This window comes from Zosterops lateralis (assembly GCF_965231275.1).
Source record: "Zosterops lateralis genome assembly, chromosome: 34".
In the NCBI taxonomy this organism is placed as follows: Eukaryota; Metazoa; Chordata; class Aves; order Passeriformes; family Zosteropidae; genus Zosterops; species Zosterops lateralis.
Genome location: NC_139794.1, coordinates 1,573,094 through 1,596,425, shown reverse-complemented (window position 1 = coordinate 1,596,425; position 23,332 = coordinate 1,573,094). Strand labels below are relative to the sequence as shown.

Here is a 23,332-nt window from a genome sequence, read left to right as displayed (position 1 = left end):
AGCCATGCCTAAAATTTTTCATAATTTCAAAAATTATGGGATTTCCTAGGAAATATTGTAGGAAAGTGTAATAGCAGCTCTTTACTAAAGGGGTTTACAAAGCAAACAGAACAAACAACAAGACAAAACCAGAACTTTCCCACCTGCTCAGGGCTGTTTCTTCGTCTTTGGTGCAGTTATGACCACGTCTGCCAGGGGGCGCTGGAGGAAGCAATCACAGCCAGCAGGGGGCGCTGCAGGAAGCACTTCCGTCCAGCAGGGGGCGCCCCGGTGCCAGCTCGAACCCCTCAGGGGCAATGGCAGCCTCGGCCGGGAGGGAGGAGGGGAAATCACTCCTTTTGCAAACTCACGGGCACCAACCAGTCCTGGCACCACCACCAGCAGTGGGCAGAAGTGGCCAAGGCAGCAGGTTGGATCGTAGTGCTGAGTGGCAGCATAGCAGCATTCTGGGGCCAGGCACATGCCCTGCACAACACATGCCACTGCTCTCCCTGATCCCAAAGGGAGGGATGACAGCACCAAATTCCCAGCTAATCCTTGAGCCACAACAGCACCACTCCTGGTTTATGGTACAGTTCTTGAAACCCTCAGCCTTTCCCTCGCATTTTCTCCCTCAGCCCTGGCATAGCAGCTTTGGGAATGTTGAATTCCCCTGGGATGGTGAGGAAAGCAGGTGCTTGGTGCTGCTACTGCCAGGGCTCCTCACGGGGCTCCAGCCCACGTTTGGAGTTCCTGCTCTTCCTGGGCCGCTCCTGGTCCCGACACAGCAGCCGCAGGGAGAGGAGGAGAGGAGCAGAGCCACAGCCTCAAGGCTTTTACAGCTCCTCCTTCCCCCAGGAATTTTGGGATACTGTGGCAACACTAGACACATTTTTGGAGAGAGGTGCCCCCACCTCTGCCCATATGGAGCTATTTTGCCTTCTGGGAAGGTTTTCTGTTGGTTTTTGCTGGTGCTGGACACAATTCAGTGCCTGTGCCATGTGGCTGGTGCCTCACTCTGGCCGGCCAGGAAGGCAGAGCTGGAGCAGCGGCCAAGGCGGGAGCGGCTGGAGCAGGTGGCCACCTGCCCCCCAGGACAGAACCTGCTCCCCTGTGTGGCACTCAGCACAAACGGCCTCTTCTTTCTGCTGCAGGAGAGAGAAAGTGAAAGTGTTGGGGGGGCATAGCCAGACACTCCCATCCCCCACAGCCTCCCACCCCCCTCTGCAGACACCTCACCCCTGCTTCCCCCACCCTGGAGTTCTCCCAACCCGTTCCCTGCTCAGGTGCTACCCAGGATTATCAAGGCACGAACTTGATGGTTATGAAATTGAGAGGAAAAAGGAGGGAAATGGAAATGAAGAGGAAAAAGCTCCTTGGCAGTGGGGGAACACAGACCCAGAGGCCCTCAGAATCCACCTGGGGTGATCACCAGGCCACCAGCACTTAGAGGGACAGCGCTGGGCTCTGTGTCACCCGAAAATCTGAGGCACCCTGGGAAGGAGCTGTGACCCATGGGCCAGCCCAGCCACTGACCTTCCATGGTACTCCCATTCCTTATGGTTCCCCTCCCTGTCCCTCTGTCCTGGGACTGCCATTCTCCTTGATCTCCCTGGCCCAGGAACCCATTTCCAAGGAACCCTCTCCCATTCATTCCATCCCTACAAGCCCCTTTCCCTCAGGGCCTTCAGTCTCCCAGGAGGCCCCATTCCCCTGGCCCCATCATCCCTGCCACACCCATCCCATCACCCAAATCCCTGGAGCCACCGTTCCTCTGGGACTCTCATCCATGAGTCCCCCGAGCCCTGGGACCCCAATTCCCATTGCACCCCCATATCCAGTGACCCTCCCTCCTCAGGACCCTCATTTCCCACAGACTCCATCCCTGGGACCCCCCATTCTCCTGGACACCCATCCCTGGCTCCCCAAACCCCCTGAGGACCCACTCCTGAGAATATCCATGTCCCACCGTGTGCCACCCAGCCTTGCCCCCAGCCTGTCCCCAGCCTACCCTCAGCCTGTCCCCAGCCTGTCCCTACCCTGCCCAAAGCCTGTCACCATGCTGTCCCCAGCCTGCCCAAAGCCTGTCCCCAGCTTGTCCCTACCCTGCCCAAAGCCTGTCCCCACCCTGCCCAAAGCCTGTCCCCAGCTTGTCCCTACCCTGCCCAAAGCCTGTCCCCAGCCTGTCCCTACCCTGCCCAAAGCCTGTCACCATCCTGCCCCCAGCCTGTCCCCAGCCTGCCCAAAGCCTGTCCCCAGCTTGTGTCCAGCCTGCCCCCACCAGGTGCCACTGACACAGGAGGGTGAGATCTGACCTTGCTTCCTTCCCATTCCGCAGAAGAGCTGCCACCCAGGGGCCCGGTGGCCACAGCAGCGAGTGACAGCCAGTCCACATGGCTGGGGACACGAGGATGGCCAGGAAGGTGGCTCTGCTCCTGTGGGGTGAGTGCCCCGGGCACGGGCCTGACACCCCAGGGATGGGCTCTGGTGAGGCAGAGAGTGGTGGGGAGGGGGCACAGGGGGTCTGTGGGGTCCCCTGAGGTCCCCAAGGCCAGCAGAGCCAGTGCATGGGCACGGAGCCCAGTGTGACCAGAGTCATGGGGTGGCTGTGGGGACATGAACAGGAGGGTGGAGATGTGGGGATAAGGATGTGATAAAAGGAACCTTGGGGCAGGGCAGCTGTGGGGACAGGGAAACGGGGTTTCAGGAACAGGGACGAGGGCCACATACCATGCAGTTGGGAAATACTGCCCGTGGTTAAATCCACCCCTCGGTCTCATGCCCACTTATAGGTGGCATTTCTACCCTGATGACCTGAGGCATCATGGGCCCATAGAGCCAGGAACAACTCTCCCTTGTCTTGCCAATCTAAGCCTATCTTTGATACCTCTATATTTGCAGCCTGATCTACCTGCTTGCTGTTTTGGTGCGCCTCATTAGCCTGACTCTTGGGGACATGGGCATCTGCATGGTGGATTTTCACAGGTAGCTTCTTTACCTGAGTAGCAATGTCTTTCCATTCATCAGCAGTCCAGACTGGCTTTCCCCTATGCTGCCAGTTGGCCTTTTCCCACTTTTCCAGCCAGCCCCACAGTGCACTGGCTACCATCCACAAATCAGTGTAGAGGTAGAGCCTTGGCCACTTCTGTCTTTCAGCAATGTCCAGGGCCAATTGCACGGCTTTGAGTTCAGCAAGTTGGATTGAGTCAACTCAATCCACCTTCTCCTTCAGTGGCTTGTGTGACCTGTCGTGTGGGGCTCCATACGGCTGCTTTCCACTTGCAGTTCATCCCCACGATGCGACAGGAACCATCAGTGAAAAGAGCGTAGTGTCTTTCTTCTACTGGCAGTTGGTTGTATGGAGGAGCTTCTTCAGCCCTTGTCACTTGTTCTTGCTCCTCTTCATCTGTGAGACCCAAGTTTTCATCTTCTGGCCAGTTTGTAATTATCTCCAAAATCCCAGGGCGATTTGGGTTTCCAATACGGGCACTCAATATGATGAGGGCAATCCATTTGCTCCATGTGGCATCAGTTGCGTTGTGGGTAGAGGGGACCTTTCCTTTAAACATCCACGCCAGCACTGGTAGTCGGGGTGCCAGGAGGAATTGTGCTTCTGTGCAAATCACCTCTGAGGCAGCTCCTTTATAGGTGGCCAAGATTTCCTTCTCTGTGAGAGTGTAGTTGGCTTTGGACCCTCTGTAGCTTCAGCTCCAGAATCCCAGTGGTCAGACTTGAGTCTCCCCAGGCACCTTCTGCCTAAGGTTCCAGGACAGACCATGGTTCCCAGCTGCAGAGTAAAGCACATTCTTCACATCTGGTCCTGCCCTGACTAGGCCAAGAGCTACTGCGTGAGCAATCTCCTGCTTCATCTGGGCAAAGGAATGTAGCTGTTCAGGGCCCCAGTGGAAATTGTTCTTCTTGCGGATAACCAGGTAGAAAGGGCTCACGATCTGGCTGTACTCAGGAATGTGCATCCTCTAAAAGCCTATGGCACCTAGGAAAGCTTGTGTTTCCTTCTTTGTGGTCAGTGGAGACGTCATGATGATCTTATGGATGACCTCAGTAGCAATCTGATGCTGTCCATCCTGCCACTTTACTCCCAGGAACTGGATCTCTCGGGCAGGTCCCTTGACCTTGCTCTTGTTGATGAAGCCAGCTTCCAGAACAATCCAGATGATCTTCTCTCCTTTCTCAAACACTTCCATTGCCGTGTTCCTCCACACAATTATGTCATAGATGTACTGTAAATGTTCCGGAGCTTCACCCTTCTCCAGTGCAGCCTGGATTAGTCCATGGAAGATGGTGGGGCTGTGTTTCCACCCTTGGAACAGTCAGTTCCAGGTGTACTGCATGTCGCTCCACATGAAAGCAAACTGAGTACTGTATTCTGCTGCCAGAGGAATGGAGAAAAATGCATTGGCAATGTCAGTAGTGGTGTACCACCTCACTGCCTCAGACTCCAGCTAGTACTGGAGTTCCAGCATGTCCAGCACAGCAGTGCTCAGCAGTGGAGTCACTTCATTCAAGCCACGATAGCCCACAGTCAGTCCCCATTCTCCATCAGACTTGCACAAAGGTGAGTTGAAGCTATTGAAGGGTGTGTTTTGCTGACCACCCTTTGGGTCTCCAGATGTTGAATCATCTTGTGGATGGGGATAACAGCGTCTCGATTCATCCAATACAACCAGCAGTGCACTGTCAAGGTGGGAACTGGTACTTGTTGCCCTTCTACCTTCAGAAGTCCTACTGCAGATGGGCTCTCTGATAATCCAGGCAAAATATTCAATTACTTAATGCCCTCTGTCTCCACAGTGTAAGAGACAGCCTGAAGATCCCTCATCTGCCTCATGACCATCATCAAGAACACAGACTGAAACCCCTAAAGGACCCTAAAACCCCAAAACAGGAGTCCTAGCCTGCCTCAGGTGGGACGTCTGTCAAGTGTTGAATGTAGGTGTTGAATGTAGGTGTGTTTGATGGAAAAAACTAGCATGCATTTCAACGGGACCCAGAACAGAAAAAATGGGCAAGTCATAATCAACGGATTGTACTTGCTGATGGACCAGTCTGTTTCTGTACCTGCTCACATTCTCTCAAAATGAACACACAAGTGCAATTGCTTTCATTAATACTGAAATTCTCACTGTTGTTTTTACACACTGAAATCAGTAAAAGAAGCAGCATCACCCCTGCTTTCATTGATGGATCATGACAACACCCCTCCCCGGGATGCCCAGGCAGCCAGTGCCTGGACTCCATTAATCCCCTGCTCCCTCTCAGCTCAGCCCCGCCTGCCATTCTCACCTCTGCCTCGGCCTGTGTGTCCTCTCCAGGGGCTGACACAGCTCTGCCGCCCGGCAGCCAGGAGCTGCCCAGCACCAACCTTCTAAATTCCGCTGCCTCTGTGACACCTCAGCCGTGGCAGCCCCCAACATTCCCTGCCTGGAGACGCTCCAAGGGAAGCGTCAACACCAGCCGCCAGTCACCACAGCCCACGGGCCGCTCAGCACCTCCGGCCCGGGCCCCTGAGGATTCCTCTGCACACAGCTCGGACAAGCTCCCTGTGCCTACCCCCACCGTGCAGCAGGCAAGTGGATACAGTTGCCCAGCTCTGCCCAGAGCTGGCAGGCCGGAGGCCAAAGCTCATTAGAAAAAAGATACAAAGCCTGCCAAGCAAAAGAACACTCTGCCCCCAGCAGACCTGCTCTCTCCCTCCCTAACTGCCTTCCCCTGCACACACAGCACCTCAGCCTGCAAGCCATCAGCATCCCTTCCCTTCCCTTCCCTTCCCTTCCCTTCCCTTCCCTTCCCTTCCCTTCCCTTCCCTTCCCTTCCCTTCCCTTCCCTTCCCTTCCCTTCCCTTCCCTTCCCTTCCCTTCCCTTCCCTTCCCTTCCCTTCCCTTCCCTTCCCTTCCCTTCCCTTCCCTTCCCTTCTCTTCCCTTCCCTTCCCATCCCGTCCTGTCTTTTCTTCTCCCATCTTATCCGGTTCCGTCCGGTATGGTCCAGACCTTTCCTGTCCTGTCCTGTCCTGTCCTGTCCTGTCCTGTCGTGTCCATTTCTAGAAGCACCAAGACCTGTTACCCCTGCCTTTAGAGGGGCAACACATTGTGGTCTTGTGGACCCTCACAGAGGACAGCATGTATCAGCAGGGTCAATCATGGTAGGCTCTTTGTTTTCTGACTTCTACAACTTATATAAATTTTGTACAGAGGGCCAAGATTGGCCCAAGGAGGTTACAACCTCCTGACTCCATTGGTCACTATGACCATCAGTCAAGTTCTCTCTCAGAGAACAAGAATGCAAAACATACGGATAAATTCTAAGAATACAATATTATTTACATGAAGCAGCGTGAGAAAGCTACTGCAAAGGTTCAAACACTTGAAAGCAAGAAATTCAGGGACGACATCTCACCCTTTTACCTTTAAAAAAAAGAAAACAGGAAAAAAGAAAACGAACATGGTTCAGTTTCTGTTCCCATGGGAGGACCAGTGGTTCCTCCGCTGTTGACCTTCATTCGGTCACGGTTTCTTGCTTTTCACATTGCAGGGTTCGTGAAATTCTTTGGCACCTGTAAGGTGCTCGATGGCATGCAAAGCGTTTGCCAAATAAATTTGTGAGGTTTCACCCTGCGTTCCCCGTTTTTGAAGAACCAGGCCTCTGTGGCACAACACAGGTTCTTCAGCCAATGGAACAAACAACATTGCTGACTCTCTTCAAATTTGAACAACCCATCTGTGTGCCATGTCAGCCACAGAAATTAAATCCGTGACTAATGGAAAAGGTTCCTGGGAAAACTGTGGAAATGCCATGACAGCAGCCCCAATACAACCAAATGGGCTGACCATCCTCAGGGGCTTCCCAAACTTTTCCCCTCAAAACTATTCTTCCAAGCAACACTGGCCTACCTCGTCCTCCCCAAATCGTCTGTAAAGACAGTGGGTCCTTGCACTAACTTTGGACTATTTCTGGGCCGCAAAAAAAAATCCAAAGGATTTCTGCCACTCGCAACAGCTCATGGTACCAGAGCATTTGGCAGAAAAACACTGCTTGCAAAGCTCCAATCAAATTCCTCCCATAATACTGAGAGTATGAATTTTACAAAAATCTGCATCTGTCAAATTCGCAAGCATTGTTGCCTGCATTTGTCAATTGAGCAATGAGCTCATACAAAATGATTGACTGCCATCTTTTGCAGCTGAAATCGAGCAATTAGCACAAACAAAAAAAAATAAATTGATTGTTTGTTTATTTTTTCAAACAATATTTTGCCGCCTTGTGGCAGATGGGGCAAAAATGACCCATTCCAGAATGTGCAAGGAATTGGACATTCATCAGCCAGCGATACCTGCAGGATACAAATGAATCACAATCATTCAGATTCACAATTGAGGATTGGCTTTTTTGGAGGTGTTATAAAAACCTCCAGTCCCCAGAGTTCTGTTTCGATGCAGAACACGGGAATGTCCCAGGACTGGTTGAAGATTCCAGATGACCCTGGTCCAACAGCTCCCAAACCAAGTCACGAAGGGCGATGAATGGATGTTGAAAGACAGTCCATTCCAGCTGCCAAACAGCAAAGGAGAAAATTGCAATGTCCGTTCCAAATTGTTCCAGGACAGTCTCTGATCAGAGCAACAGTCCAGTGAAATCCAGGCAGCTCAGTAACTTCAGAGCAACCGCCTTCTCACCACTGACTCTTTGTCCTGTGAACAGAAAACTCAAACACAAATTAAACAATTCTGGTCCCTTCAGGGACTCTGACAGGGAGAGGTGGGTGTGGGATTGGACTTTCCCAACAGACCTCCATCGGCTGTGGGGACTGGGAAGACTCTTCTGTCCGAGCACGCTTCCTCTTTGTGCCCCACTGCCCTTTTGGCAGAGGCTGGCCATTCACATGGATTGCCTTACAAACATTTGCCATGTGAGCCAGCCGTCCACACCTTCCACAAAGAAACAAAGGAGTGATCCCTTTCTGCACTCTCTTTCTTTGTTTCTTGCTGGCCTCAGCATTAGACAAGGCATCATTGGCCTCTGAATCCTGTCCCGTGGGCTCCATAGGGACGGAGGTGAGAGCTTGTCTTGCAGCACCTGCAGAGCTGGGGAATCCATCCCTGCCCTGCAGGGAGCACCGTGCTGACCCATGGCCGCCCACTGCATTTGCCTTTGTTTGGATATCATCCGAAACTGAGGGAGACCTGGCACCCCGGGACCCTTTGCAGCAGATGAACACTGCAAAGCTGCGCCAATTCCTTTGAAATGAACACTGCAGCACCTGCAGCCGCCTTCAGATCGTTGGGAACTGCCTGTGCTGTGCTGCCCTGGCTCCGTCAGGCGGGAGATCACAGTGCTGGGGGCATGTCCTGTGGCCCCGTGGCACTGCCAAGCGCCGTCCTCACAGGGGAGATGAAACCACAGGAGAGGTGTCGCGATCCTCACAGGGAGGAGGGAGGCTGGGGGGTGTGACGAGCTCCCAGAAGAACCAGCTTGTCGAGCTTGGAGGCTGCCCGAGCATCACCCTGCCTCTGCATTCCTCAGCAGAGTCGCAGCCTCATGGACCCCATCCTGCCTCCGCACCATCCTGTTCCACAGAGTATCTCATAGAGATACCACAATGCGGACAGTCTGCCGTGACAACCCCATCACCCTAACCCAAGCGCGCTCTTGGAGCTTCCAACGCCAGGAAGGCACTGAGGGGGGAAAGTGGAGGGGGCGACCTTCTGCTGCTGCCGCCGCCACCGTGGCATGGGGGCTGGGGGCGCTGGTGGCACTGGTCCTGCACGGCTTCCACAAGCCCTGAATTCTCCCACACTCCAGCACCGATGTGAAAAACTGAAGCAAATGGTCACCCAGGGACTTCCACTCTGCTGTAGAAAAAGCTTTTTGAAGCCTGCAAAAAAACCCCCATGAGTTCTAGCATAACAGAACAATTTTTGGAAAGCACTTCTGAGAACAGGGGCTCCCTCCTTCTGTAGAACCTCAAGCCAAAGGTCCAACATGAGGGCCTCATCTGCTGAGGAGGGGTTAGAGATCATTATCTCTTACCACTCATTACCTCAGGCACACAGCACGTGCAGTTCTCATACTGGGCACAGATGCAGTCCAGACACCAAGAGGTCCACCAGACGTGCAGTTCCCATGCCAAGTCACCAGATTGTCACTATTTCGGACACACAGAGCACAAGCAGGCAGGAGCAGGTCAAACAAGGAAAGCTCTTTGTTTTTATTACTCCATCAACTCATATACACTTTGTACAAAAGGCCGAAGATTGGCTAGAGAGGTTACCACCTCATGAACCTCGTTGGTGAACATCACATAAATCCCATTTCTCCTCCCAGAGAACAAATATGTAAACACATTGATAAATTCTAAAAATATGCATTGTTGTCATGAAGCTGCGCGAGAACCTTGCTACAAAGACTCAAAGACTCAAAAGCAAGAAAATTCAGGGCAACAAGAAGTCTCTTTTGGTCTACCATGGAAACTTCCCCACAAGAAAGAACAGTTTTCTTGTGGCTTTTTAATTCTCACAAGAGCAGCTGCCCGGGGAATCTACATTTGTGAGTTGCCTCCCATGTCACCCAGCCTCTGCACAGCTGCATAATGGGCCATGGAAACTCATGGGGCACCATTTTAAAGATGAATGGTGCAAAAGAAAAGGTTTTCTTCATCTCTAGGAACAGAGATCTTTCCTCTTTCTGGGGGCAGATTTTCATTTCATCTTTGTCTCTGTCTCTGTTCAAGCTTATCATAAAATCAAAACTACTTCAATATTTACGTAGTTCACTGCAAATGTCTTTGCTCAGATCCACAATTTGAATACTCTCATCTCCCCATCCATGCCTTCCACGACTTAGAGGGATAGTCTAGTATATCACAGTCCATTACCACGGATTACAAAAGAACTTCAGCCTAAACCCGAGGCATCATCTCGTTCCCTTGACATCTAAGATTCATCTCCTCCTTCACTGGCTTTGGTATCTTCATATTGTCTCTCCACATGGCTTCACTCTGCCCTCCTCTCTCATGTAAGAGACCATTAGTGCTTTGCAAGTTTCATCTGTGCAAAGAAGGAGTTACCATTCTCCCAGGTCTGCAGAGGCCATGGTGGTTCTCCTGGGCAGGGGCTGCAGGTGGTAAATTCAGGCTGTGCTGGGGCTGGGCCAGGATCTCAGGGGTTCTGGCTGCATTCAATTCTCAGCTGCGCGGCCACTCTGCACGGCTGCAGAGCTGCCCCTGCTCTTGGCCACAGGATCTCTGGAGCTGCTGGGGCCTCTCCCTCCTCAAGGGCTCTTGGTGACTGTGGCTGGAGCTGCTCATAGTAAAGTGTAACAGCATCCATGGACAGCAGGGAGAAGGAACTCTGCTGACCTGAGATATTCTAGAAACACGTGGTTTTATTGCAAGGGTGGTGGGTAAAAAGGGCTTTGCCTTCAGCCACCAGCCTCAGCTGGAGGGCAGTCCCAAAGAGAGAGGGAGAAAGAGCAAGACAGTAAGAGGTAAGAGAGTAAGAGAGCCAGAGAGCAAGATGGCAGGGGTCAGAGCACAGGGGAAAGAGAGCAGGGATAAGAGCACTAAGAGAGAAAGCGAGGTCCTGTTGCCATAAGGCCTCCGTTAGCATTAGTTAGGCTAAGGAGTTGGTTTCTGGTGCAGGCCCATGGGAACCAAGCCTGAGAAATGAGGCCTGAGAATCTGCTGATGCAGGTAACAATGTTCAAAGGATTTAGTAGAGCATGTAGTACATACAGATATACAGATTACTCGTGAAATATGGTTACATTGTTATCGACAAGATGTTTTCTATGGTGGGAGTTAAGCTTAGAAGATTAACCTTTAGTTTTAGCTAAAGCAAGCATGCAAAATTTATAACCGTTAGAAAGGTTATCTAAAAGATGAATGTGAAAGTTTGAAGTAAAGTATATAGGAAACTGCACATAGGCTGATGAAGTAAGACTTGTAACAAAGGTATAAAAATGAGCATCTTTGTAACCAACTCGGGACTCTGACTTGGGACGCTAGTCCTCAGGTCCCCAGGGCCCTCGAATAAAGCACTGCATAAACTGACACTCTGTTGGTTTGTGTTTTCTCTCGGGATCAGGCAACAGTCCTTGTTACAATATATTATATCTCCTTTTATGTTGAATATTCTAATTTACAGTGACCAACCAATAAAAGACACAAAATCCTATAGAATCTACATATAGTCTATAAGAACTACTACATTACTATACTGTGTTATATTTTAAATTCTAAAAACTACTCTTTAGACTTTTCTGTTTGGCTACATTGACCTTTGGATCCCTTAGCCAGTAGAAAGGGATCAAAAGGGATTCTCCTTCAGCTGGCCAGGCCATTGTCTTAAGGTTATATAGTAACCTTAGTAAGGTTATAAGACTCGGTATCCTACAACTAAAAGTAAGCTTTCATTACTAATTTGATTCTAGGTTTCATATTATCAGAATGTGTTGCTAAGCAATCATATTGATTAAGTTTCCCTGAATCATCCTCCCCAACAGTAAAGAATCCTTCCAAACCTACCCTGGGGCCTTCCTGCCCTGCCCTGCCCTGCCCTGCCCTGCCCTGCCTTGCCCTGCCCTGCCCTGCCCTGCCCTGCCCAGGAGTCGCTGGGCCCGGCCCTGCCAAGGCTACAGCAGGTCACCTCTGCCCAGGCTGGGGGAAATGAGAACTTTTCCCGAGATTCTTCTCATTTCAGCCTGTGTGGCCACAGAGGCATATCTGCCTCTTCAATTGGTTCCACAGGTTCTCAATATTCAGTGCTAATCACTGATTGGTTTTGCCACAGCTTTTCTTCAACCGATGCAAAACCAGCACAGGCATGGACTCTAAGAGAATGAGTCAAGGGTCAAAGCAAGCAAAAGAATTCCCAGAACATGTAAACTTGAAAGAATGTTTGAATATGTATAACCTCCTTGAATATGTAATTCACCATCACAATGAAAAGGAACATAAGAAGAATTGTTAGAGATAACTGTGTGCCTCTGGCAGTGGCCAAGCACTCAGCACACTGTTTGCTGTCCCATTTTCCCCTTATTAAACATATAAAACTATTAAAGAGTGAGCCTTGTTTCTCACAGAGTTTAATCAAAAAGCTGAATTTTGGGTACGAGAGGAGGGAAAAGGTTTGGGGGCCTGCCGGGCACTGGGTGAGGGGATGAGGAGCCCGTGGGATGCTGTGAAGAAGAAAAAGGGACCACTGAGGGGAATCGATGTCCCCAGGGCTGTCAGTGTCCCCCGGTGTCACAGCACATTCTTGTAGATGTCATGGGGGTCCTGCTGTCCCTCGTGGGGTCTCAGCAGCTCCTTGTTGGTCAGTTGAAGATCCCGAGGTGGGGCAGGGCCAGGGGACACTCAGGGGGGCCCTGAGAGTGACACCAGCTGTGGGGTCATGGCTGGGGGGTGACACTGGTGGGTGACGTGTCCCTGTCCCCCCCTGTACTCACCCCCTGCCCACTCTGTGCCCACACAGGGGGGTCCTGCAGGGATAAGGGGGGTCTGAGGGGTGTGTGGGGAGGGGAAAGGGGAGTCCTGGCCAGAGCCCCCCCCTCACCTGTGCTGGGCCTTCCTGGAGGCTGCAAGGAAAATGGGAGGGGGTGACCATGGGGACCCTGGAACCCCTAAACCTTCCTGGGACCACCTTCCTGGGACCTCGGCACCTCCAACCACTCACCAGCCCCATAAATTCCCACTGAAGCCCTGATCCCCAGCAAACCCCTGATTCCCTCCAGACACTCCAAGCACCCCTGAACCCCCCAGAACTTCTGCACCACCACAGTGCCCCCAAAGTCCTCAGTGTCCCACAGTGTCTCAGGGTGCTCTGAGACCCCACACCCCAACCCCGGCAGAGATTGGCACACCCCCAACATCCCCAGGACGCCTGAAAGATCCCCTCACATCCCCGCATGGCCCTCCAAGAGCATTTCCAACACTCCAGGAGCTCCCAGAGCCACCCCAATGTTTTACAAAGCCAACCCAGGGATGCCCTTGAAGCCCAACCAAGACCCTCCAGATTCCTCCCAAATCCCCCAGAACCCCAAACCAAGGTCACTGTGGGCTCAGTTTCCCCCAGCTCAGGGGCCCTGGGTGCTGCCCCAGCTCTGCCCCCACTCTGGGGGCTTCCCCTCACTCCAGGACCCCCCATTCCCCCCCACTGTCACCCACCCCAGTGGTGCCAGCAGTGACAGCCCCCGATGACAGCCAGGAGCAGGACCAGGAACAGGAGGGTCCTGCCGACATTCACAGCCACTGCTGGGGACAGAGGGGAACACAGTGGGGTCACCCTGAACCCCAGGGGTCCTGAACACCCCAGTGACCCCCTGTGACCCCACCTGTGACCCAGGGTGAGCCAGGGGTCACCTCCAGGGCCAGCTCAGGGCTGAGTGCCCGGAACATGCGGTGCCCGTCCTGTCCCAGCTGGTTGGTGGCCACACACTGGTAGGTGCCCGAATGTCCCACATCGACGTCCCCAAGCTCCAGAATGGGACCCCAGGCCACCTCCTGCCCATTGTGCAGCCAGGTGAAGGTGACAGGGGCTGAGCCCACCTGCACCGAGCAGTGCAGTGTCACGGGGTCACCTGGGCACACCCGGAGTGACAGGAGACCAGGGGTGATGGTGGCATTGGCCACGGGCCCTGTGGGGACAGAGACAGGGCTGAGGATGGGGCAGGGGCTGGCACCCAGCAAGAGGGACAGGAACGGGGGAATGGGGGTGTCCTGGAGGATGCTGTGGGTGGGAACACCCCCACCCTGAGGGTCCCATTCACCCAGGACGGTGACATTCAGGGGGACACTCTTGACCACGCTGTCCCCATCGCTGACCCGGCAGTGATAGTGGCCGCTGTCATTGTCCCCAACGTGGGGCAGCTCCAGGCGGGGGCCGGTGCCCAGCTGTGCCCCTGAGCCCCCCCGGTGCCAGGTGAGGGACAAGGGACCTGTCCCAGTGGTCACTTCACAGCTCAGCACCAGGCGGTCACCCAGTGCCACCTGTCCCCCGGGGGGCTGTGCCACCAGGGACACCCCTGAGAGTGGAATCCCTGCAGGGGGACACCGGTGGCATGGGGAAGCCAAGATTGTTGGGGGACATGGGAGGGAAAGGAGGGAGGATTGGAGGGGAGCACAGAGGACCCCAGTGAGCAGAAGTGGACCCTGGGAGGTGTGTTGGGACCTGGGACAAAGAAGAGACCCCATGGAAATGTGGAGAGAGCCAGGCAGGGATGGAGGATCACAAGAGAGACTGAGGAGACTCAGGGAATGATGTGGGGTTTAGAGAGGGCCCAGTGGACCCAGGGAGGAAAAGGGACCAGAGGGCAGAATGGGGACCTTGGAAGGGGTGCGGGATGCCAGGGAGGGATGGGGGGGACATAGAGAGGGATGAGGGATCTGGAGAGGGAACTGGGCAGTCGTGGGGGAAACCCAGAGGGACACGGGAAATTTTGGGTGAGCCAGGAAGGGGTAAAAGGAGGGGTGAAGGATGCAGGCAGTGGTGGGGAAACCCTTGGAGGATGTCAGGGTTCCCTGTCCCCATCCCTGCACTCACTGCGCACTGTCACTGTCACCAGCTCCGACTCCCTCCACTGTGGCGTTACAGGCCCCATCCAGCCTCTGCAGCGGTAGCGGCCACTGTGGTGCAGCTGCAGAGGGGACAGAGACAGCTCGGTCCCTTCCTGGGGCTCCCCAAGATCCTTCTCTTCATGGTAGAAGTGCACGCTGGTGACTGATCTGTCGTGCCAACTGCGGCAGCGCAGTGTCACCGTGTCCCCCCCCAGCAGTGCCCGTGCTGGCACCTGCAGCACCAGCCAGTCTGGGGGACAGAGAGGTCCTGTCACACCAGGGGCGTCTGGAGGGTCCTGATGGCACCAGGAGGCACCAGGGGCCACCCATTGCAGGGGAGGTGTCCCCTCACACTGGGATGCCCTGGGATGTCCCGGTGGCAGGGATTGGGCTCTGGTACACCAGGAGGTGACCCATGGAGCAGAGACCACCCACAGCCCTCAGAGTCCTTACAGGTGGCAGGTTGGGGACACCCAAAACCCCCTCACCATTTAAGACTCTCACGGGGGGGCTGAGCCCGGTGCCAGGTCTGTCACACCTGTAGGTGCCACTCTCAGTGACAACAAACTTATCCCGGAACTCATTCCCCCAGGGCCGCCCATCCTTGTACCAGGTGGTGTCACCGGTGGTCCCCGAGCCCAGGCAGGTCAGTGTCACCCGGTCCCACAGCACCGCTGGTGTCCAGGGGGGCTCCACCAGGAGCTGGGTGGCCTGGGCACCTGTGGGTGACAGGGGACACCAGCCTGCCATGGCCACAGCATGGGGCTGGGGACAGCAGGGCAGGGACATGGCATCACCTGAGGACTCACCAGCGAGGCCGAGGGTCTGGGCTGGAAGGGAGAAGGGACAGGGCTGGGTGGGGGTGACACCACAAGGACAGCAGCACCCAGGGCTCGGGCTGTGGCATTGTCCCCAAGCTTTCCCCATGGGGACACTAAAATGGCACAGACCTCTCATGGCCTGGGACACCGTGGCTACCACAGGCTGAGGCAGGACATGGGGACACCATTGATTCCCCAGAAATGAGGGTGCCACGACCACCCCGTGCTGGCACAGGTCACCCCCACCAGCCCCATGGCCTCTGTCCCCATGGCCAACCTGCAGAGTGCTTGTCCCCTCGTCCCCTTGTCCCTTTGTCTCTTTGTCCCCATGGCCCCTTGTCCCCTTGTCCCTGTATCCCTGTGCCCCTGTCCCTGTCACCACAGCTGCCCCAGCCCCATGATGCCTCCCCAAATCCCTGTGCCCCTGTTATTGTCTGTCCAGTAATGTCTGCCTCTCCTGTCCCCAAAGCCACCCCATAACCTCGGTCACCTCTTGCACTGGCTCTGCTGGCCTTGGGGACCTCAGGGGACCCCACAGTCCCCCTGTGCCCCCTCCCCAGTCGTCTCTGCCTCACCAGGGCCCATCCCTGGGGTGTCAGGCCCGTGCCCAGGGCACTCACCCCACAGGAGCAGCGCCACCTTCCCGGCCATCCCCGTGTCCCCAGCCATGTGGACTGGCTGTCACTCGCTGCTGTGGCCACCGGTCCCCTGGGTGGGGCTCTTTGGACAAAGAGGAAGGAAGCGAGGTCAGGTCTCGCCCCCACATGTTGATGGCCCTTGGTGGGGGCAGGGTGGGGACAGGATGGGGGCAGGGTGGGGACCTTGTGAGACACGGGGGTGATGGTGGGACAGAGTAGGGAGCCGGTGTTGCCAGAATGTTGAGCTGAGGCAGTGGAGGGAGCCATGGATGGGAGTCCAGGGGAACGGGGTGTCCAGGGGTATTTGGATTCTGAGGAGGGGGAGTCACTGGGATGGGGTCCCATGGAAATGTGGGTCCCAGGGGGTGGGAGGAGTCAGGGATGAGTGTCCCAGAACAACGAGGCCCCCAGGGATTTGTGATCAAAGGATGGAGGACAAGGGATAAGGATGTCAGGGGAAAGGGGGGCCCCATGAGAATGGGGATCCTGGGGGAATAATGGTTCCAGGGCAAAGCAGGTCCCAGGGGCTGGAATTACCAGGATGGGAATCTTTGGGAATGGAGCTCGTGGGGAATGGCAGTCCTGGGACAGGGGTGCCAGGGAGGGGGACAGAAGGAATGGGGGTCCCATGATTGGGGCCCCACGGGAATGGGGATTCCAGGGATGGGCATGGGCTGGGTGAGACCATGGGTCACAGCTCCTTCCCTGGGTGCCTGAGAATTTGGGGTGACCCAGAGCCCAGCGCTGCCCCCTGAGGCGCTGGTGGCCTGGTGATCGCCTCAAGGGGATTCCAAGGGGCTCTGGATCTGTGTTCCACCACACCCAAGGAACTTCTTCCTCTCTTCATTTCCATTTCTTTCCTTTTTCCCCTCAATTTCACAACCCCCCAGTTCTTGCCTTGATGATCCTGGGGAGCACCTGAGCAGGGAACGGGTTGGGGGAACCCCAGGATGGAGAAAGCAGGGGTGAGGTGTCTGCAGGGGGGTTGGGAGGCTGTGGGGGATGGAGGTGTCAGGCTGTGCCCCCCCAACACTTTCACTTTCTCTCTCCTGCAGCAGAAGGAAGAGGCTGTTTGTGCTGAGGGTCACATGTGGGGGTGGGTTCTGTCCCAGGGGGCACATCCAGGGGGGTCCTGTCCTAGGGGATCCTGTCCCAGGGGAGACACACACTGGCCAAGGGGGTCCTGTCCTGGGGGATGGCAGCTCCAGCAGGGCTCCAGACTTCTCCATTCTTGCTGATCCCCTGCAGGATCTGAGCCGGCAAGAGCAGCTTGGGAATGGAGCCCCAGGCAGGAAGGAGCTCCCCAACTCCTCCTCCTTGCAGCCAGTGCCCATCCAAGTGTGGGGCCCAGCCATGGCCCAGCCCCATGCACAGGGATGGGCATTGGCCAGCCCTGCTCTGGCCAGACCCAGCTGGCAGCCAGGACATGAGGGTCCCCCCTGCCCCCTTGGCTTTGATTCTGGCAGCTTTAGAGCTGCTGCAGAGGGGAGAATTCTGTGGGCAAAAAAGGCCTGGCTGTGGTTTGCTCAGCCCTGTGCAAGAAGCACAAAAGCCAATGGCAGCCCAAGCAGTGGCTCTGTGAGGGCCTTTGATGGTTTTCATAGCAGGGCTGGCTGGAAGCTTCCCCCACCCTGCAGGGGCAGCTGTGAGGGAACCAGTCCAGAAATGCAGCAATTGATCATTTTCTCCCTCTCAGCAAGGGACTGAGAAAGCCCCTGAAGTACTGCAAAAACAACAATAACAAAATAATCTACTCAACAACCAGACCAGGACCCTATTACTTGAACAAAACCTGCAGCCCTTTGGAACCTCCCAGAAAGAATGTTTGGGTTCTGGATGGGGACACCAGAAGAGAGGGAAAAGTGTGGAAATATTGGGCAGGGGCTCCACCCGTGGATCTGGGGAACAGGGGTGTCCCAGCAGGAGCAGGGAGTGCCCAGGCAGGGGAATTCAGGACAGGGTGGAATGCATTTACCAGAAAATTGGACCCTGAGGGGCACATGGGCATGCCCACGAATTCCTGTGCTCTGTTCCAAGGGTGGACAGAGTTTCTCCCCTTCTGGGAGCAGAAGCCAAAAGAAGTAAATCAAGTTTCAGGGTGGGAAGGAGAAAAATGGGAAGAGTTCCTAAATATGGCCCAATCACAGCCTTCCTTATGGGCTGGGTTGCTGCCCAGCAGGCAGGGAACAACTCCATGGACCTGTTGGACACTCAAGGAGATTCCACACTCTGTGTTATCCACAAGTACACGCTGCTGTGGGATCCACTAATGGGCTCCTAAAGGGAACCAAAAGGTCTCATTTCTCTGTGATTTTTATGTATTTTTATTGTGAGTGACTTGTTGGGAGCACAATGATTAAAAGGATTCCATCAACCAGACCATTTTATACATTGTTAGTTTGATTTTTGCTGAGTTTCTTTTTTTTTTTTTTTTTTCCTTGGGGAAAGAAATGGTTTGGGAAAAGATTTTTGCCTTTTTTTTCATGGATGTATAGTATTTCTCAACCAGTTGGGCATCAGGGAATTCAACCAAATTTAGCCTGGCATTTACCATCATCAGGGCAAGGTTTTATCAGGAGCCCCCTTAAGTTTGGGCAGCCCAGAGGTCACAGGCCCCCACTGGGGAGGCAGGAATGCTCAGGGGCCCTCAGGACAGAGGTCCCCAGGATGTGCCACCTCTGGACAGGAATCCCCAAAGATGTGGCACCCCCTGAACGAGGAACTCCCTGGGATAAAAGCCTGGGACAAGACCCAGGTGTCACCACAGCAGAGGAGCAATTTTCCCTCAGGGCAGGACCCCTCTGGATGTGCCCCCCCAGGACAGAAACCACTTCCTCATCTCAGCATAAACGGCCTCTTCCTTCTGCTGCAGGAAAGAGAAAGTGAAAATCTTTCATTCCCCCACAGTCCCCCAACTGCAGCCTGCAGCCCCCACCCCCCTTTTCCCCTTCCTGGGATCCCCCCACCGTTACCTGCTCAGGTGTTCCCTGGGATGGCTGAGGCAGGAAATGGGGGGATGGGAAAACACCCAGGAGTGTGTGGGGCACAGACCCAGAGCCCCAACCCTGGGGTGCCCCCCTGGCCATGAGCACCCTGTGGGGGCTGTGCTGGGCTCTGAGTCACCCCAAAGTCTGAGGCACCCAGGGAAGGAACTGTGACCCCTGGGCCCACCCAGCCACTGCCCATCCCTGGCACCCCCATTGCTTATGTTCCCCCTCTCTGCAACCCCATCCTGGGACTGCCATTCTCCTTGATCTCCCTGGCCCAAGAACCCATTTCCAAGGAACCCTCTCCCATTCGTTCCATCTCTACAAGCCCCCTTCTCCCAGAGCCTTCAGTCTCCCAGGAGGCCCCATTCCCCTGGCCCCATCATCCCTGCCACACCCATCCCATCACCCAAATCCCTGGAGCCACCGTTCCTCTGGGACTCTCATCCATGAGTCCCCCAAGCCCTGGGACCCCAATTCCCACTGCACCCCCATATCCAGTGACCCCCCCTCCTCAGGGCCTCCATTCCCCAGAGACTCCATCCCTGGGACCCCCCATTCTCCTGGACACCCATCCCTGGCTCCCCAAACCCCCTGAGGTCCCACTCCTGAGAATATCCATGTCCCACCGTGTGCCACCCAGCCTTGCCCCCAGCCTGTCCCCACCCTGCCCACAGCCTGTCCCCAACCTGCCCAAAGCCTGTCCCCACCCTGCCCAAAGCCTGTCCCCACGCTGCCGCCACCAGGTGCTACTGACACAGGAGGGTGAGACCTGACCTCGCTTCCTTCCCCTTTGCCCAAAGAGCCCCACGCAGGGGCCCAATGGCCACAGCAGCGAGTGACAGCCAGTCCACATGGCTGGGGACACGAGGATGGCCAGGAAGGTGGCTCTGCTCCTGTGGGGTGAGTGCCCCGGGCACGGGTCTGACACCCCAGGGATGGGCTCTGGTGGGGCAGGGACCACTGGGGAGGGGGCACAGGGGGGCTGTGGGGTCCCCTGAGGTCCCCAAGGCCAGCAGAGCCAGTGCAAGGTGTGACTGGGGTTGTGGGGTGGGTTTGGGGACAGGAGGGGGCACATGAGTGGAGGGACAAAAATAGGAGGATAGGGATTTGGGGAGGCATCATGGGGCTGGGGCAGCTGTGGTGACAGGGACAGTCACAGGGATACAGGGACAAGGGGACAAAGAGACAAGGGGACAAGGGAACAAGGGGACAAGGGGGCACACACTGTGCCAGTTGGCCATGGGGACAGAGGCCATGGGGCTGGTGGGGGTGACCTGTGCCAGCACGGGGTGGTCGTGGCACCCCCATTTCTGGGGAATCAACAGTGTCCCCATGTCCTGCCTCAGCCTGTGGTACCCACGGTGTCCCAGGCCATGAGAGGTCTGTGCCATTCTGGTGTCCCCATGGGGAAAGCTTGGGGACAATGTCACAGCCCGAGCCCTGGGTGCTGCTGTCCTTGCCGTGTCACCCCCACCCAGCCCTGTCCCTTCTCCCTTCCAGCCCAGACCCTCAGCCTCGCTGGTGAGTCCTCAGGGGATGCCATGTCCTCACCCTGCTGTCCCCAGCCCCATGCTGTGGCCATGGCAGGCTGGTGTCCCCTGTTACCCACAGGTGCCCAGACCACCCAGCTCCTGGTGGAGCCCCCCTGGACACCAGCAGTGCTGTGGGACCGGGTGACACTGACCTGTCAGGGCTTGGGGATTGCTGGTGCCACCACCTGGTACATGGATGGGCAGCGATGGGGACAGGAGGGACCCGACCACTTCACTGTCATTGAGAGTGGCACCTACACATGTGACAGACCTGGCAGTGGGATGAGCTCCACCTTGACAGTCTTAAATGGTGAGTTGGGGAATGGGGTTTTGTGCCCCTGTGAGGGCTCTGGGTGAGCTCTTGTCCGCCTGTGGCTTCACGTCCTTGTTGTGATGACAGCCTGATCGCCTGTACATGGGGACATCCCAGTGCATCCCACTGCACCCTTGTGGACATCCCAGTACATCTCAGGGTGAGGGGAGCCCTCTGGTGGTCTGGGCTGTTATGGGTTCTCCCCCAGTGTACCTAGAAGCCTCTGGTGTAACGAGGACTCCCCCAGACCCTTGTTGAGTCCCTCACTGTGACAGGACCCTCCTGTCCCCCAGACCGTCTCGTGCTGCAGGTGCCAGCACGGACCCTGCTGGAGGGGGACACAGTGACCCTGCGCTGTCGGCGTTGGCAGAACAAGACGGTCACTGGGGTGCGATTCTACCAGGATGAGAAGGATCTGGGGGGGCTCCTCAGGGGGACAGAGCTGTCCCTGTCCGCCCTGCAGCTGCACCACAGTGGCCACTACCGCTGCAGGGGCCAGTTGGGATCCACCCAGGTGGAGTCAGTGCCGGTGACAATGACAGTGCACGGTGAGCACCCCCAAAGCTGGCACCCCGATACACTGATACCCCACTGCCATCCCCAGCAGGCTGCACATCACTGTGTCCCCCACTGACAGTGCACAGGGAACATCCCCATAATCCCACACCCCTGTACCCCCTCTTCTGCTGGCTCAGGGTCCCCATTTCCTCCCATGTCTCCTTTTCTGAGCTCTTTCCAGAGCCGGTGCTGGAGGGTCCCCCCGAGCCCACCGAGGGGTCCCCCCTCAATCTCAGCTGCCTCAGCATCCCCAGCCCCCTGCAGCCCCCAGCCCACCTCCTGCACCTCTTCTACCGGGACGGGCAGTTGGTGGGGGGCCCACAGGAGTTCCCACAGCTCCTGGTGCCCGCCGTGGGGGTCTCCCACTCTGGGAATTACAGCTGCCAGGTGTGCTCCAAGGGGAGGGCTGTGCAGAAGAGCAGCACCCGGCTCTGTGTCATGGTGTGCAGTTAGTGTGGGGATGGGCATGGGGAGCCCCCAGAGCCCTCCCAGGTCTCCCATCCTTGTTCAACTCTCTTTGTGCCACCCTGCCTTCCCAGGTCTCTCCCCGAGTCCTCTCATCACCTTCCTTGGTGCCTGCATCCCTCACCAGGTCCCCTCACACCTCCCTGGGTGCACCTCTCAGAAGCCAGGGATGCCGATAATAAGAGAGGGTTGGACTGAGACCGACGTAGATACGACCAATATGGTTAATTCTACGAAGTCCCTCTATTTCATCTAAAATGGCAGGTTATGTACTCTTTCAGATAGTTTACAAATGCAGACACATTTTCATTAGCACACAGCAGAGGAAAAAATGTAAACACACATTGTTTGGTTTATCTTTAAGGTGGCTAACACCTGCATACTAACAATTCTATTTAATGACCTTCAACACCCTATTATCTTTTCCAAACACCTTTATATCTAATTCTAACTGTGCCACGGCTAACTAAGAAATTTTTTGCTGTGTCACAGGCCTTGGGCCTCAATTTAGGCCTCAGGTTAGGCCTCAGTCAAGGTAGTTCAATATCTATATATAAATCATGTTTTCTTTCCCTAAGAAATTTAGCAACACCTCTCCCTCTCTGAGGTTCCTCCATTGTCCACAGGTCCCACCATCCCTGTCTGGGTCCCCAAAACCTTCCCTGTGCTTCCCTTCAACCCTCTCCAAATATCCCCTGGCTGAATCTCCCACCCTTCCCTGGGTTCCCTTCCAGCCCCTTCCAAGCCTCTCCCCCATCTTCGTGCGCCTTTTTTCCTCCCTGGGATCCCCCCATCCCTCTCTTATCCTCCCCCTCCCTGAGTCTTTCACTGCTCCCTGGTGTCCCCCACTCCTCCCATGGCCCCAGTCCCTCCTGTGTGCCCCTGCAGGGGTCCTGCTCTTAGGGGTGTCCCTGTGGGTGCAGCCCTGTGGAGGACAGGTGGCACTGGGTGACTGCCCAGTGCTGAGCTGTGTGGCGGCCATGGGGACAGGGCCCCTGTACTTTTCCTGACACTGGGGTCCTTGGCCACACCGATGGGCGCTGGCCTACACATGGAGCTGTGGCACACTGGGGACAATGACAGTGGCCACACCAGTGCAGGGCCAGGGATGGGGACAGTGTGGCCAAGAGCCCTGCATTGAGTGTCACTGGGCCAGCAGGACCCTTGGGCTGAGGGTGATCCCCCCACAGCATCTCCAATTCCACACATTCCCATTCCACCTCAATCCCCCCAGACCATCCCCAACCCACCCCAGGTCACAGCCCCACCAGTGGGTGTCACAGCCCAGGGGAACTGGGCCCAGTGTCTGGCTTCAGATATCCCCACCCAGGACATCCAGGTCATGAATCCCTAATGCCAGCTGTAACATGCCTCACTCCTCATGAGGTCACATTCACCCTACTGAGTGGGACCCTGCCAGGGGAGTGAGACCCTTGGGATTGGGGTGATGTCCCTGCTGATATGCC

At 55.6% G+C, this 23,332-nt stretch overlaps 1 protein-coding gene across 1 annotated transcript; it reads right to left on the bottom strand.

The window, feature by feature from the left end:
• Positions 1–992: 992 nt before the first annotated feature.
• LOC310921466 (Fc receptor-like protein 4) lies at positions 993–15,343 on the bottom strand (the record flags this gene model as incomplete). The annotated part of the gene is given in 7 exon segments (XM_083881596.1): positions 993–1,127; positions 4,077–4,259; positions 13,542–13,573; positions 13,745–14,032; positions 14,536–14,799; positions 15,038–15,302; positions 15,305–15,343. Coding segments are annotated over 7 exon segments (1,206 nt in total).
• Between the last annotated feature and the right edge of the window lie 7,989 nt (positions 15,344–23,332).